The 15678-nt window shown below is 44.6% G+C and overlaps 1 protein-coding gene across 2 annotated transcripts; it reads left to right on the forward strand.

Annotated features, from left to right (window-relative positions):
• Positions 1-1686: 1686 nt before the first annotated feature.
• Positions 1687-15405, forward strand: LOC310962516 (tetraspanin-8-like). Of its 2 annotated transcripts, XR_014593668.1 has the most exons (10): positions 1687-1826; positions 4700-4756; positions 9165-9284; positions 9373-9447; positions 10079-10174; positions 10968-11099; positions 11398-11430; positions 11521-11604; positions 12931-13802; positions 14089-15405. XR_014593668.1 is itself a non-coding variant. In XM_083935011.1 (9 exons), exons 1-9 carry the CDS (start codon positions 1767-1769, stop codon positions 13021-13023), a joined length of 750 nt encoding a protein of 249 aa, XP_083791137.1. In that variant the 5' UTR covers positions 1687-1766; the 3' UTR covers positions 13024-15405. The 2 variants fall into 2 exon arrangements, 1 of the variants encoding a protein (XP_083791137.1); XM_083935011.1 differs by having other exon boundaries at positions 12931-15405.
• Positions 15406-15678: the final 273 nt, after the last annotated feature.

Genomic DNA, 15678 nt, shown 5'->3' on the forward strand with positions numbered 1-15678 from the left:
TTTAAATTTTGTAACGGAGTAAAGATCCACTCGTGTGTCAGTCGAGTGGAAAACACACCTGCTCTGGGAGTGAAGCTAATGTTCAACAAAACACCACGCTCATAGACTCCTCCCGCTGCTCCAGATCAGCATTAGCATTAGCATCTAGTGTCTGTGTCATAGATATCAGGCTGGATTCAAGTCATGGTGCAAATGCGGCTATAAAATTAGCATAACAGAGCTAACGCTAACACGGTGTGTTGGTTCAGTCGCTTGAAGAGCAAACCATCTTGTCACTGATGGAAACAACACCCCACGAATAACCGCAGTCCAGGTGGACGTTAGCATGCTAATGATGCTAATCCTCACAACTAGCCTCCGAGGAGAAGTGAGGGCCAGAGGCTAGCTGTCACTCAAGAGGCCACGCCCCTAATTATTCATAAACTTTGACCTCCAATAAAATAAAAAACTAGCCCCTCCCCCTCAGTGTTGTCATGGAGATATGAGCTAAACACACAGACTAGAATGTTCTTTTGTCCTTAAACAGGTTTAATGATGCTGTGTAAACGGCCTGTTTAACATGGGGCTCAATGAGAAACTGCTCTGTTATGAAACCTGCCCCTAGAGGACACTCAGAGAACTGACGCTGACCGAGCTTCCTGATTGGATCAAACAGGAAGTGGGAAAACAAACATAGTACTTAATGAAGCACTCACCCGTGGAGTAGAGGCTGAGCTCAGGTTACAGCAGCAGAGAGGAAGACGTCTCTCTGCTCATCTTTGGGACAGGAAGTGGCGCTCGTGTGCTGCCCCGCCCACTTCCCTGCCTCTGTGTCCACGTCCGACGCACCTGAACAGCCTCGCACACACCCAGGTTACACACCCAGGTGCTTTCACAGCGGGCCGGACCACGATGAGGGTTGTGCAGTCACAGACGCCGGTGCAGTGCACGAGAATAAAGGTTATTTATGCTGTCGCATCGTTTCCTGCAGATCTATTAAAACGCCGTCGCCACACAACCTCATCTTTGTTCTGCTCGCCCTGTTTCTGCCTTTGACCTTTTACATTTTTGTCTTGGGAAGGTCACACACACACACACACACACACACACACACACACACACACACACACACACACACACACACACACACACACACACACACACACACACACACACAGTGGGTGTGGTCTCCATCAGACCCATGTAAACACATAGATCTAGAGCAGTTAGAGAGGACAGGACGAACACTTCACCATCACTTTAAGATTGATTTTAATACGATAATTTTATTTTTATATGTTTTTAAACTCTTCTTCTCCTTCTTCTTCTTCTTCTTCTTCTTCTTCTTCTTCTTCTTCTTCTTCTTCTTCTTCTTCTTCTTCTCCTTCTTTAAAGATGTTAAACTCTTCTTCTTCACCTGAGTGTGTTTGTATGTCACACACACACACTCCAGCTGCTGCTCCAGTGTATGTGTGTGTGTGTGTGTGTGTCCTTGTGTCACACACACACATGCAAACACACACACACACGCACACACACACACACACACAATCACACACACACACACACACACACACACACACAGACACACACACACGGTTGATGGTTTGCCCGTTGGCTGCAGATCAGATCTGTGCGTCGTGGCTCTGCGCGCTCCCTCGTTCTCTCCCTCGTTCGCTCCCCCTGCTGCACAGCATCACACACACTTCACACACACTCACACACACACACACACACTCACACACACTCGCAGCTTCACCTCCGAGACCAAAACCAAACGAGTGAAGATGGGGAAAATTAACGGCTGCCTCAAATGTCTCTTTATCTTCTTCAACGTGGTGTTTGCCGTGAGTAACCGCACTTTACCACCTTTGGTTTGGTTCCTTTCATCTTTTTATGGTGTTTTTTATTTGTGTTTGGAGCAAAACATGAGAAAAATGTCATAATTAAGGTTCATTTATTCATGTTTTGTCTTTAGAAGAGTTCATTTTAAATGTTCAGGGCTGAAAATGGAAAAAACAAGGGCACAGTTGATTAAAAGTTAAAGAAAAAACAAAGAAAAACTCCTTAAAATGATGTTTTTTTGTGTTTGGAGCAAAAAATGGTAAAATTAGGGGTTTGAGCTTTAGTTTATCCATGTTTTGTCTTTAGAAGAGTTCATTTTAAATGTTTAGGTGTGAAAAAAATAAAAAAATAAGTGCACAGTTGAAAGAAAAACCTTAAAAACTCCTAAAAATGATGTTATGTTTTGGTGTGTTTGCAGCAAAACATGTGAAAAAAATGTCGTAATTAAGGTTTAAACTTTAGTTTATTCATGTTTTTTTCTTTAGAAGAGTTCATTTTAAATGTTCAGGGGTGAAAAATAAAAAAACAAGTGCACAATTGAAAGAAAAACCAAAGAAAAACTATAAAAACTCCTTAAAATGACGTTTTTTTCACCTGCGTGATACAAAAACATCGTGTTTGACTCAAAGTGAAGCTGTGAAACTTTAATTAAAGATGTAAAACTTATAAATGTTTATATTTTAAACAATATGCACGTTGTTGTTCGGTCACTTCCAGGAACTGAGGGACAGAAAAAAGAGAAAGAGAGAAAGAGAGAAAGAGAGAAAGCGAGGGAGACGGAGGAGAGGAGTCAGGTTTCAGGCGCCCCCCCGACTCTAATGAAGTTTCATTCCTTTCTGCTGCACAGACGTGTTTTTGCTCCGAGCGCTGATGAAAAAAAACACCAAAAAAAAAGACAATTTAGGGAGGGAGGGGGTGTTTTCACTGTGAGGAGGCGTTCAGGCTCCTGTTTCTGCAGGAGAACGTACAAAAACAGCAACATTTCCACCTGAAAATGATCAAATTTGTGCTTAAAATCAGATTAAATGGATAAAAAAGGAGCTTATTGCAATAAAATGTGCCCTTTTCTGAAGGAAAACGTACAAAAACAGCAACATTTGGACCTAAAAATGATCAAATATGTGCTAGAAGTAGGATTAAATGCGTTTTAAAGGATAAAAAAGGAGCTTTTTACGATAAAAAGTGCTGTTTTCTGCAGGAAAATATACAAAAAGAGCAACATTTCCACCTGAAAATGAACAAATTTGTGCTTAAAATCAGGTTTAAAGTTGTTTTCAAGGATAAAAAAGAAGCTTATTGCGATTAAATGTGCTTTTTTTGCAGGAGAACAGACAAAAACAGCAACATTTGACCTGAAAATGATCAAATTTGTGCTAGAAGTAGGATTAAATGCGTTTCAAAGGATAAAAAAGGAGCTTTTTACGATAAAAAGTTCCTTTTTCTGCAGGAAAAAGCTACAAAAACAGCAACTTTTTGACCTGAAAATTGTCAAATTTGTGCTTAAAATCAGGTTTAAAGTTGTTTAAGGATAAAAAAGGAGCTTTTTACGATAGAAAGTGCCTTTTTCTGCAGGAAAACCTACAAGAACAGCAACATTAGGACCTAAAAATGATCCAATTTGTGCCAAAAATCAGATTAAATGGATAGAAAAGGAGCTTATTGCGATAAAAAGTGCTTTTTTCTGCAGGAAATGTATAAAAAAGCATAGAAAACTTTACATGAATCGACCAAAACACTTGGAAATGTTGACACGTGCAGGAAAATCAGATTAAATGACGTGGAAAGACACATTTTTTTACGTGTTTTCGTCACGTCACACACACTTTCCCTCCTTTTCCAACACACACAAGCTTCACTTTCAGTTTCCTGCCTTTTGTTTATTATTTACGTCGTTTTGCAGAAGAATCGTAATGAAAAAGTGCTTTTTTTATGATAAAAAGTGCCTTTTTCTGCAGGAAAACAAACAAAAACAGCAACATTTCCACCTAAAAATGATCAAATTTGTGCTTAAAATCAGATTAAAGGGATAAAAAAGAAGCTTATTGTGATAATTTCTTTGTAAAACAAGAAGAAATCAGCATAAAAACACAAGTTTTAGTCCCAAACAGGTAAAAACATCGACCTCTGTTCAGTGAATCAGACTAAAGAAGGAAAAAGAAGCTGAACGACGTCAAATTTAATGTTTTTTTTAAACATTTTCTTGTTTCCACGACACTTTTCTTCCTCGGGTGTCGACTTCCTGAAGCTACAGCCGTATTTTTTCATTATATTTGTTATTTTTTATTATATTTTTGCCCTAAATCCTCGTTTTTCCTGCGTTTCTTCACCGGTTTATTGTATTTTTGCACGTTGGACTGCTGTGACGGAGCTCTGCCGCCCTCTGGTGCCTCAGAACCACAAAGACATTTTAGTCATTTTGCATCTTTTTGGGTGGTTTTGCATCTATTTTTAGTCATTTTGCATCTTTTTGTGCTGGTTTTGTATCTATTTTTAGTCATTTTGCATCTTTTTGTGGTGGTTTTGCATCTATTTTTAGTCATTTTTGCATCTTTTTGGGCGGTTTTGCATCTATTTTTAGTCATTTTGCATCTTTTTGTGCTGGTTTTGTATCTATTTTTAGTCATTTTGCATCTTTTTGTGGTGGTTTTGCATCTATTTTTAGTCATTTTGCATCTTTTTGTGCTGGTTTTGCATCTATTTTTAGTCATTTTGCATCTTTTTGTGCTGGTTTTGCATCTATTTTTAGTCATTTTGCATCTTTTTGTGCTGGTTTTGCCTTAGTTTAACTCTATATTTTGGGCGGCACTCTTCAGCCTCCGTACCCCAGGTTTCAGTTTAGTTAACGCTCAAACTAACTAACGTCTTGTGTCCTCAGATCATCGGAGCTGTGCTGATCTATGGGGCGGTGAAGGCCAGCGCCTACAGCGTACAGGTAAACAACATCAACAACAACATAACACGTGAATGCTCTACGAAAAAACCCCTGGACACCAGTCGGCACATTTGCATCTTTTGTCACGATAAATAAACCTGTTAAGAACATTAGTTTGGCTTCAGATCAAAGAAAATACATATTGCAAAGTTTAATAAAAGTAACAACGGTGAAGATGGACACAACTGCCTGTCTGGTTCCTTTGACCAGTGTGAGTGCAACCGTACCGCGCCTAGGAGCGGCACGCTTGCCGTCCACGCCCCGTTTGGGAGAGGTGGGCTTTAGTAAAGCACGTTTGCACGTGTACGAGCACGAGCGTGCGCACATGTACAAGCACGAGGCCTACGGCGGTTCTGAGGTCATTTCCTGTGCGCCTGTTGGGACGTAGAAAAAAGAAGGAGGGACCATGCGCGGACATTTCAAACAATGGCGGTGAAAGGTTCACGTTGGTGTGATGCGGAGGTGGAGTGTTTACTGCAGATTTGGTCGATGAAAAGATTCAAAAACAGTCGACAAGACGCACAAAAACTCCGAGGTCTACGGAAAGATCTGGAAACAAAGCCACGCATCGCCATGACGTCATCAATGCGTGTGACGTGTTACGGCGTGATGACGTATAGGCAGCAAGAAGCATTCTCCGAGGCCCAGGTAGTGTGAGTACAAACGGGCCTGGAGGGGGGGACAAGGACCCTAAAGCACGGGGCACGGGACGGACGCACAGTGGGAGGGCGCCCTAAGGTGTCACCATCACACTCATTACTTCACAAACTGAGCCTGCGGTGTGGGAGTGTGCTCTTTACCTTGTCCGTAAAGTGTCCTGAGATAACTTGTGTTATGATTTGGCCTTCATGTTTGTTTCCTATGCCAAGTGCAAAGACAGCCCTGACTAATCTCTTACGGGACTCAACGCAAGGCTCGACTAGACCCTTGGGAAAAGAGTGATGAACTATGATGAACGGGTACAGCGTTGGAGGTAGAGCCCCGTTCATTCCCGTGAAAGCTGCTCAGTGACGCATGAAGTCAAACAAAGTTCACGCCCTGCGTCTAAACACACTCAGATATCCAACACTGCTTCTGCACTGGGCCGAGAAACACAAGACTTCCTCCCCTCCCAGATGTAATCGTAGGGCTCTTCCAGACTTTCCAAATTTTGATCAGACTTCTCGACATGTGAGTCAACGGGGAAAGGTGTTTTTGGGCAATAGGAACTTTTAATTCAACTGTTAATGTGTCAGATTCTCCTAAACGTCCTGGGATTACCCCGTAAACAACATCCAGGTTAGTCAAACATGTCTGGGAAAGAAGATGAAAGGTACCGAATGGTCCGTTATGAACATCAATCACAGTTAACAGGCTAACAGACTTGTCGCACACAGTTTTTTAGCTACAAAAGTGACATTTTAACTTCCATATTTAACTTCAAAACTAAGTCGTTTACGTAATCTGAGCGTAGGAAACGATCACAAGCGATGAAACCCAAGTCGTGATGCATCTGAATCATTCTTTAAGATTCGTCTGAGAAAAGAAAAGACTAATTAACTTTTTATAGTGAAGGAGTTCAAGTACCTCGGGATCTTGTTCACGAGTGAGGGGACGATGGAGCGTGAGTTTGGCCGGAGAATCGGAGCAGCGGGGGCGGAGCTGCAGTCGCTCTACTGCACTGTTGTGATGAACAGAGAGCTGAGGAAGACAAAGCTCTGGATCTACCGCTCAGTCCTGGTTCCTACCCTCACCTGTGGTCATGAAAGCTGGGTCAGGACCCAAAGAACCAGGTCCAGGTCCAAGCGTGTGAAATGTGTTTCCTCAGGAGGGGGTCTGGAGTCTCCCTTAGAGAGAGGGGGAGAAGTTCAGCATCCGTGAGGAACTCGGAGTAGAGCCGCTGCTCCTTTGCGTTGAAAGGAGCCAGTTGAGGTGGTTCAGGATCATCTGGTAAGGATGAACCCTGGGCGCCTCCCTAGGGAGGTGTTCCAGGCACGTCCAGCTGGGAGGAGGCCTCGGGGAAGACCCAGGACCAGGTGGAGAGATTAGATCTCCACACTGGCCTGGGAACGCCTCAGGATCCCCCAGTTAGAGCTGGTTAATGTGGCCCGGGAAAGGGAAGTTTGGGGTCCCCTGCTGGAGCTGCTGCCCCCGAGACCCGACCCCGGATAAGAGGCTGAAGATGAGATGAGATCTTGCTAATTTAATTTGTACAAAGTGTAAAAGTGTCTCCAGATAGTTTATAACATCCACGTCCGCGCCTGTCCCTCGTTAGCAAAACACAAACGCAAGTTCAATTACGTGCTGCCAACAGAAGCTAAACCAGATCTCTCTCCTTCTCATCTGCCAGAGTGACACATCCCGACTGTGTGCTGTGATCTGCCAGATGAAAATTCCTCGTTCATCATCTTTGTCGGATCAAGGGAGGATCGGTCTCTGCCAAACACACACTCCCACCCCCCCATTACGGGATGTGTCTTGGCAGAGCGCGCTGCAGCTTTACTGTAACGTGACTCGCGGGGTAAAACAACTAAATCAGAATCAGATGTGTGCGACAATTAAAGCAATCAAGTTTAAGTTCGGGGGAGGGGAAAAAAACAGGGGTTGGCGGGTTTGTTTGTGTTAAGATTTCGTTTTTACGGCGTTGTTTAAAGAACCTTGCGTAACCCCTCACGAGTACTGCGTTGGCTCAGACTTGGTTATTGCGCAACGTTCATTTCCGTCAGGCTTTGAATTGAAACAGCTGCTTCGTGAAGGTTAAGGCTGATTGCTACCTCTCAGGACAGCACATGTATAATGATGCATACCTCACAACTCTGCAAACACACAGTACCTGTTTAGAAATGTTTAAACCAAGGCGAGGGGAAGGATTCGGAGTGTTTATACGGACGAGGGGGGGCTTGATTTCTTTTCTTAATGCAGAGCAGATGCATCCCTGGAGGAGATTTTCCATCCGCAGAGTCGACCTCGTCTGCAAGAGCAAAACAGGATGGCTCCGACAATGTTATCAGATCAGAACCCACTGGGGTTGGGGCGGGGAAGGGGGGGGGTGTCTTTGTCATGAGAAGCATCTCTCTTGGTGGAATAAAGCCTCATCAGTCTCATTGTCTCGAGCTAATCAAATTCACTTTCCATTTCTGGCGAGTATTTTCCAAAACACAGCCATCTGGTTTTAGATTTCCTGCACGTCCGTTTTTTCTGGGATGCAGGATTTTAAACTTCCTAATGGGCTGAAACTCGATCCCCGCGTGCTCCTTTATACCTTCGTTCTGTCGGGCCCGGGCGGGGAAGGAGGACTCAGATGCGGATGTTCGCGGATCAACACTGAATTTATTTTCTTGATGACAAAAACGTGGCACAGAGCAAAAAGCCACAAACAAAATAATCACTCCGCACAAGAGGAACAAACAAATATCGCGGTGGAGTGTTTACTGCAGATTTGGTCGATGAAAAGATTCAAAAACAGTCGACAAGACGCACAAAAACTCCGAGGTCTACGGAAAGATCTGGAAACAAAGCCACGCATCGCCATGACGTCATCAATGCGTGTGACGTGTTACGGCGTGATGACGTATAGGCAGCAAGAAGCATTCTCCGAGGCCCAGGTAGTGTGAGTACAAACGGGCCTGGAGGGGGGGACAAGGACCCTAAAGCACGGGGCACGGGACGGAGGAACAGTGGGAGGGCACCCTCAGATGCGGAGGTTCGCGGATCAACACTATTTATTTTCTCGACGACAAAAACGTGGCACAGAGCAAAAGCCACATCAAAGAAAAATCACGCCGCTCAGGAGGAACAAAACAAAAGTACAAAATAAAGTCGCTACGTACGGGAGGAAAAAACAAAGTCACAAGAGAATTCAAAAACGTAAAACTTACTCGGACCAAAACAAGAAAGACAAACACCTGAACATTGAAACAAAAGACTTGAAGGCAAGAACAAGACTGTGGGAAAAACCGCTGGATACATTCGACACAAGGTACGAAATAATCTGGCAACGGGACAAGGGGGAAGACACGGACTTCATACACATGAAGGGAACCACAGGTGGAAACAATCAAGGATCAGGGGAGGACGTCAGACCGGTGACACAAGAGGAAGGGCAAGTGACCTGGAACCAGATGAGAGTTACCTTTCAAAATAAAACAGGAAACTCACAAGACAGAAAATCCAAAGACAGGACAGATCTCACCGCGGCGTGACACGTACAGGACTGTACGTGGCCCTTATGAAAGACAGTATTTTGGTCTGCATTACAAAACTGGTGTCCTGATGTGTTTTATGTTAACACATTTAAGGTGATTTTTGTTATTTTTACCAACAAATACGATGAAAACACAAAAAAGTACAAACTGAAAATGTTGAATCATGCCGGCCTAGCATTGATCCAGTGTCTGTGATGTGTCTCTTTCCTGTCATGGCGGGATAGATGTCTGCGGTCGGGGGCCCAGGTCTGGGCTGGAGTTGGGTGTTTGCCATTGGCGTCCTCGGAATATCCTGCCTGGGAATCTACGCAGGATTCTCCGAGAAAGCCCTCGCCCTCAAAATAGTACGTACAAGAAGAACTCGTGGAGAATAACACGTCGTTGTTTTACTTTTGAAGCAAAACATGTCTTTGAATGTTGTCTCGTTTGCAGTTTGCTGGCTTCATGGGGGTTGGAATGATCATCATGCTAATCTTTGGCATCGTTGTCGTTGTCACACGAAACAAGGTAAGCTATTACGCTAGCTCTCTAGACCTGTTAACCTGTCTTCACCCAAATGTTTGTCCCCATACCTTTTCCTCTGTATCCAGTAGTATGCTAGTTCTCTACTACATCGATGCTAACTTTCTCTGATCTACCTTGATGCTAACACTCACTCCATCTACTTTGATGCTAATGTTCTGTGTCTTTCTTGATACTAACATTGGCATTATCGACCTTCTTGCTAATGTTCTCTCTTTCTAGCGAGATGCTAACGTTGTCTCATTCTTGTTCTGCTATTATTGCCTCTTTCTACCGTGATGCTAATGATCTGTCTTTCTTGATGCTAACATTGGCATTATCGACTATGTTGCTAATGTTCTCTCTTTCTCCCGTGATGCTAATGTTCTGTGTCTTGCTTGATGCTAACATTGTCATTATCCACCTTGTTGCTAATGTTTTCCCTTTCTCACTCGATGCTAATGCCGCCTCTATCTACGGTGATGCTAACATTTTCTCCATCCATCCATCAGTTTATGCCGTCTCTATCTACCTTGACGTTTATGTATCTTGATGCTAATTCTCTCTCTTGTCCGTCTACTATGACACTAGGGTCAAATCTGTTTTGATGCTAATGTTGTTCTCTCTTTTCTTACAGATCAGAGATAACTTTGCCAGTGCCTCCTCTGAGGTGGCAAAGCCTTTCATGGCCGACGAGGGTGCGAGGCAGCTGCTTGAAGGCCTACAGGAATCTGTAATGATCTTTGTGTACTATTAAACTATTAAAGCGTAGCCCAGCTAGGATACACATGAGACTTCTTGGATGAATGCATTCTAGTGGACATTAGAGGAGGGCGTCTCTCTGAAGCATACAGAAAACGTTTTAACGCTTGAGAGTTTCGCATTGATCATGACATTAAAGTCCGAATAAAAGCTGTTTGTCAAACAGGAAACGGAAGGATGTCAGGGTGGTTAATGGATAATGGATGTAGCCTAGATTAAACAGTTGGCTATAAACAGGTTGTTTTTTACCGACAACACAGCCTAATGATACCTCGTCACCAGATAGATGCCTGGTTCAATGTGGCCACTGTGTTGGGTCATTGATCCCCTTGGATGGGGGACGACTGAAGGGGTATGATTCACATCAACCAAGCTAAATTGGTTAAATTAAGGTGGGTTGCAGAATAATTAGGAGACATGTCTATAAAACTGACATTTAAGAAGAACTAAAATCCCCAAATTATAAGCTAAACACTTGTCAAACTGTATTGTATCGATTGGATCTTGGACTCTTGGACTTGAAACCTTACGGAGACAGTTCTGTTTGAGTCTCATTAATAAAACAAGGGGAATCAAAAGTAAAGCACATCCCAAATAACCTCAAAAGATCAAACAACCTCCCACTATGTTAGGATTTCATATGCTTTCAACTGTTGTCAACACTTCGGTGTTATTGTGCCTCTCTTTGACTTGTTGATATCCTAATATGTACTTCCTGTTTCTTGTTTCCCTCTGTTTGAACTCATTCTCTCGTGTGGTTTCAGGCTCATTGCTGTGGAGTTGTGAGCGCCTCAGACTGGGGTGACGACATCCCGGACACCTGTGCGTGCAAGTCGTCTGGAAGCTACGGATCATTTGGAGGATTAGGAGGTTCTGGATGTAGTCCCAAACCTCAGGTTGGTTTTGTAGAACAGAAACTGGAAGATTTAGCTAGTTTATATAAAATAGAGGTATGTTTTTTGATTATAGCATATTATACTGCTTGAGGTTTATTTCCTTTGCTTTATCTATATATGAATATTATTTTTAACATTCAAAATAAAGACATTTCATTCATTCATTCATTCAATTAAAGGTTGAGTTTGTATGATGTGCTGTCCACTCAAATCTAAGCGCATTAACACTTGTTTCGAACACATACTTTGCATCTTCTGGTACTTGACTGACGATAACAAAGGATTGTTTCTCTTGCAGGGAGCCAGAGGCCCAGACCAAATCTATAGACAGGTATTCAATCAATCAACCAATCGAGACCCCATCAAATTCATTAGTCAGGGTTTTTTCATGATAATGACCCTTTCTCCGTCTCTTCTTCAGGCCTGCAGTGATTCCATCTTTGTGATCGTCAACCTCGTCTTCCAGGTCCTCATGGGCTTCTGCTTTGGGTTCGCTGTCACCGCGGTAAGCTTCACAGCCATAGTATGTTTTATTATGTTCTGTGACTGCATCGGGGGCTGGAGTCTCCCTTAGAGAGAGGGGGAGAAGTTCAGCATCCGTGAGAAACTCGGAGTAGAGCCGCTGCTCCTTTGCGTTGAAAGGAGCCAGTTGAGGTGGTTCAGGATCATCTGGTAAGGATGAACCCTGGGCGCCTCCCTAGGGAGGTGTTCCAGGCACGTCCAGCTGGGAGGAGGCCTCGGGGAAGACCCAGGACCAGGTGGAGAGATTAGATCTCCACACTGGCCTGGGAATGCCTCAGGATCCCCCAGTTAGAGCTGGTTAATGTGGCCCAAGAAAGGGAAGTTTGGGGTCCCCTGCTGGAGCTGCTGCCCCCGAGACCCGACCCCGGATAAGAGGCTGAAGATGAGATGAAGATGAGATGAAGATGAGATTGATGGATTCAGCAACTACAGTCCAGTCCCCAACTGTAACAACAAAACCTTCAACTTAACTTATCTTAATCTGCTACGGCGCAGGGTCACTCCTAAAAGTGGCGCTACAAGCTGATCTTAAAGCAACTCTTACCTTTCTTGCATTAGAGCACTCAGCGCTTCCCTCCAAAGTCCCACCCTCTTCCCCCGCCTGACCTCTGACTCTCCTTCCTCTCTTAACATGTGACTTCAGAGCAAAATGCTGCATTCAAGGGCCATCGGAAGTCCGAAGTTTCGGACCTCCAACTAGGCAAAATGCACTGGAATGCCTGTGAAAGTGGAAGCTCCTACAAAGAAATTGGGGGAAGGTCAATCTCCTCGAATCCACAAGTAGGAGGTTCCACTTGATAGGCATTCCACCGCGTTCAGCGTCCAGTGTTTTCCTGTCCAGTCACGACTGCTGAGTCCGGACTTTTCCAAAAAGTTCACCCTGGACTCCGGTTACAAACTACCGTGGTTACATTTGAACGAAAGGCCAAACCATGCAGAGAAACACACACTTTCAACAATACCCCCGTTCGTGTGGACGGGTCAATCTAAAGTTGGGAAAAACACTTCCAGAACCAGCCCCCGTGATGCAGAAGACATCTCCCCCCAGCTGCTACTGAATAGAGATCTCAACACCTGATTCAGATATTAAACTGACAGTATCCAGACAGTAAACCAATATCAACACACAACAAACATCTTTGGAACAGATGTTGGCCGCCAGTCAGAATGTAAACTCTTAACAGCAGTCGTACGCAGCGTGAACTGTAGACGGTTGCTTGTGTTAAAGTCTTGTAACGTCTCACAGCTGGTGGACTGAACCTGCACCGGTCCCCTGTCTGTCTTTCTAACCGACCTCTTGTCTTTACAGTTCTTGGGGCTGCTGGTCTCCATTTGGATGATCTATCAGGTCAAACGTTACGACAGCGCTGGAGGAGCGTCCATTGCCATGAAGGGCTACTAAGAGAAACTCCCCACCCCCTGAACCCCTCAACTCTAACCTCTGCACTGTAACAGGAGGACTCAGGGGTCAATACATGACCTCTTCTTCTTCTTCTTCTTCACTTTTTTCTGGCTTTTATGAGAGTGACAGGGTGAGCACCAGACAGACGTCAATGTGGCGTTCTGCAGGATCATTTAGGAGGAAAAATTAGGTTGTTTTTTTACTTCCACCTTTCTATTATAGAGATTATTGCTTGGATAGCAAACATTTATTTTTTTGTGGATCATTATATCTCTTGTGTTTCTTTCCGTGTACGCAGTATTATACTTGTCTTGTGTAACAGAGACGTATTGTAAAAAACAAAAGCTACATACATATAAACTGAATATATATATGTATATGTACGCTTCGAACATCTGACTACAGCTTTATTAACCCGAGGAGGTCATACCATCCATTTTTTATAAGCTGTTTTCTATCTGAAGCTCTGGTCAAACCAAAAAAGTGGCGAGTGCATCTCAGGCCCCCAGGAAGTGCGCCGGACTTTGGACCCGATGTGACATAGTGGACAAACGGTAGAATTACAACACCTGGGTCCATTAGTGATGCCACTGGACCAGGGGTGGGCTATTCCGGTCCTGGAGAGCCACTGTCCTGCAGGGATAGGCAATTCCGGTCCTGCAGAGCCACTGTCCTGCAGGGATAGGCAATTCCGGTCCTGGAGAGCCACTGTCCTGCAGGGATAGGCAATTCTGGTCCTGGAGAGCCACTGTCCTGCAGGGGTAGGCAATTCCGGTCCTGTAGAGCCACTGTCCTGCAGGGATAGGCAATTCCGGTCCTGTAGAGCCACTGTCCTGCAGGGATAGGCAATTCCGGTCCTGTAGAGCCACTGTCCTGCAGGGATAGGCAATTCCGGTCCTGGAGAGCCACTGTCCTGTAGGGATAGGCAATTCCGGTCCTGGAGAGCCACTCTCCTGCAAGGATAGGCAATTCTGGTCCTGGACAGCCACTGTCCTGCAGGGATAGGCAATTCCGGTCCTGGACAGCCACTGTCCTGCAGGTAAAGGCAATTCCGGTCCTGGAGAGCCACTGTCCTGCAGGGATAGGCAATTCTGGTCCTGGAGAGCCATTGTCCTGCAGATATAGGCAATTCCGGTCCTGTAGAGCCACTGTCCTGCAGGGATAGGCAATTCTGGTCCTGGAGAGCCATTGTCCTGCAGATATAGGCAATTCCGGTCCTGGAGAGCCACTGTCCTGCAGGGATAGGCAATTCCGGTCCTGCAGAGCCACTGTCCTGCAGGGATAGGCAATTCCGGTCCTGGAGAGCCACTGTCCTGCAGGGATAGGCAATTCTGGTCCTGGAGAGCCATTGACCTGCAGAGCCATTGTCCTGCAGATATAGGCAATTCTGGTCCTGGAGAGCCACTGTTCTGCAGGGATAGGCAATTCTGGTCCTGGAGAGCCACTGTCCTGCAGGGATAGGCAATTCTGGTCCTGGAGGGCCACTGTCCTGCATGTTTTAGGTTCCTCCCTACCCTCACACACCTGAGTCTAACAATGATCAAACTGTGACGAGCTTCAGCTGCTTGATAACGAGCAAATCATTAGAGTCAGGTGTGTTGGAGCAGAGAGAAACCTAAAACATGCAGGACAGTGGCTCTGCAGGACCGGGATTTCCCACCCCTGCACTGGACCCAATAGTCCTTTTCTCTATTGATGTAAGAGCAGCTGCTCAGAGTCAAACAACTTGATAATATTCATTTTAAGTGCGTACAGAGACGGATCCAGGACCTGTTTAGCCTAGCTAAAGCTTTAGAAAGCCAGTGTTTTGTACGCTTTTAGTCCAATCAGAAACTGCACTGATTCATAAACGATATTTCTGAAGGAATTACCAAAAAAACCAACAATTTCCGAACCTCCTCGGATTAAAACCATCAGGTCAGAAAGCTGTAACTGTCTGTGTGTTTGTAGAACTATAGGACAATGAAGTTGCATATTTTCCATGCATGTGTGTATATCTACGTAAAGCACTTCAGTCGTATGAGAAGAGAACACTCCTCTGGACTTTTGCCGTGAACATTTGGCTAAATGGCAAATCCGGACATTTTGAAAATCAGTAAAATACACATTTCACAGCAGTAAGAGCAGCTGCTTCATAGTAAAAGCACCTGTGCGGATGTAATTGTTCATATTTAGGCCAATATATAAAATTAAATACCCGCAGAGTTTCACTGAGGATGTGAAAAACCAGACAAAGCAACAGGTTTTCAGATCTCCCACAGACAGTGAACACATCACCACCATTAAAAAGGGACAATGGTTTAAATGGAAATACTGTGACAGGAACTGTTTTATTGTGAAATCTGCACTTATAATTTCAGAATAAACTCTAAAGAAAGATTATGCTCGAGTTTTCGTTCTTGTGTTTGAACGTGATCAACATGTCCTCACGTTTTGATGCCACACACACACACACACACACACACACACACACACACAGGCCCGAAACACACACACATGCACAAACAGGACCTATGCAATTAATGGAGAGATGTCAGAGCGAGGGGGCTGCCAGTGACCGGCGCCCCCGAGCAGTTGGGGGTTCGGTGCCTTGCTCAACAGCACCTCGGAGATGAACTGGCACCTCTCCAGCCACCAGTCCACGCTCCATTCATG

This window comes from Echiichthys vipera, assembly GCF_963691815.1.
Source record: "Echiichthys vipera genome assembly, chromosome: 20".
Taxonomy (NCBI): domain Eukaryota; kingdom Metazoa; phylum Chordata; class Actinopteri; order Perciformes; family Trachinidae; genus Echiichthys; species Echiichthys vipera.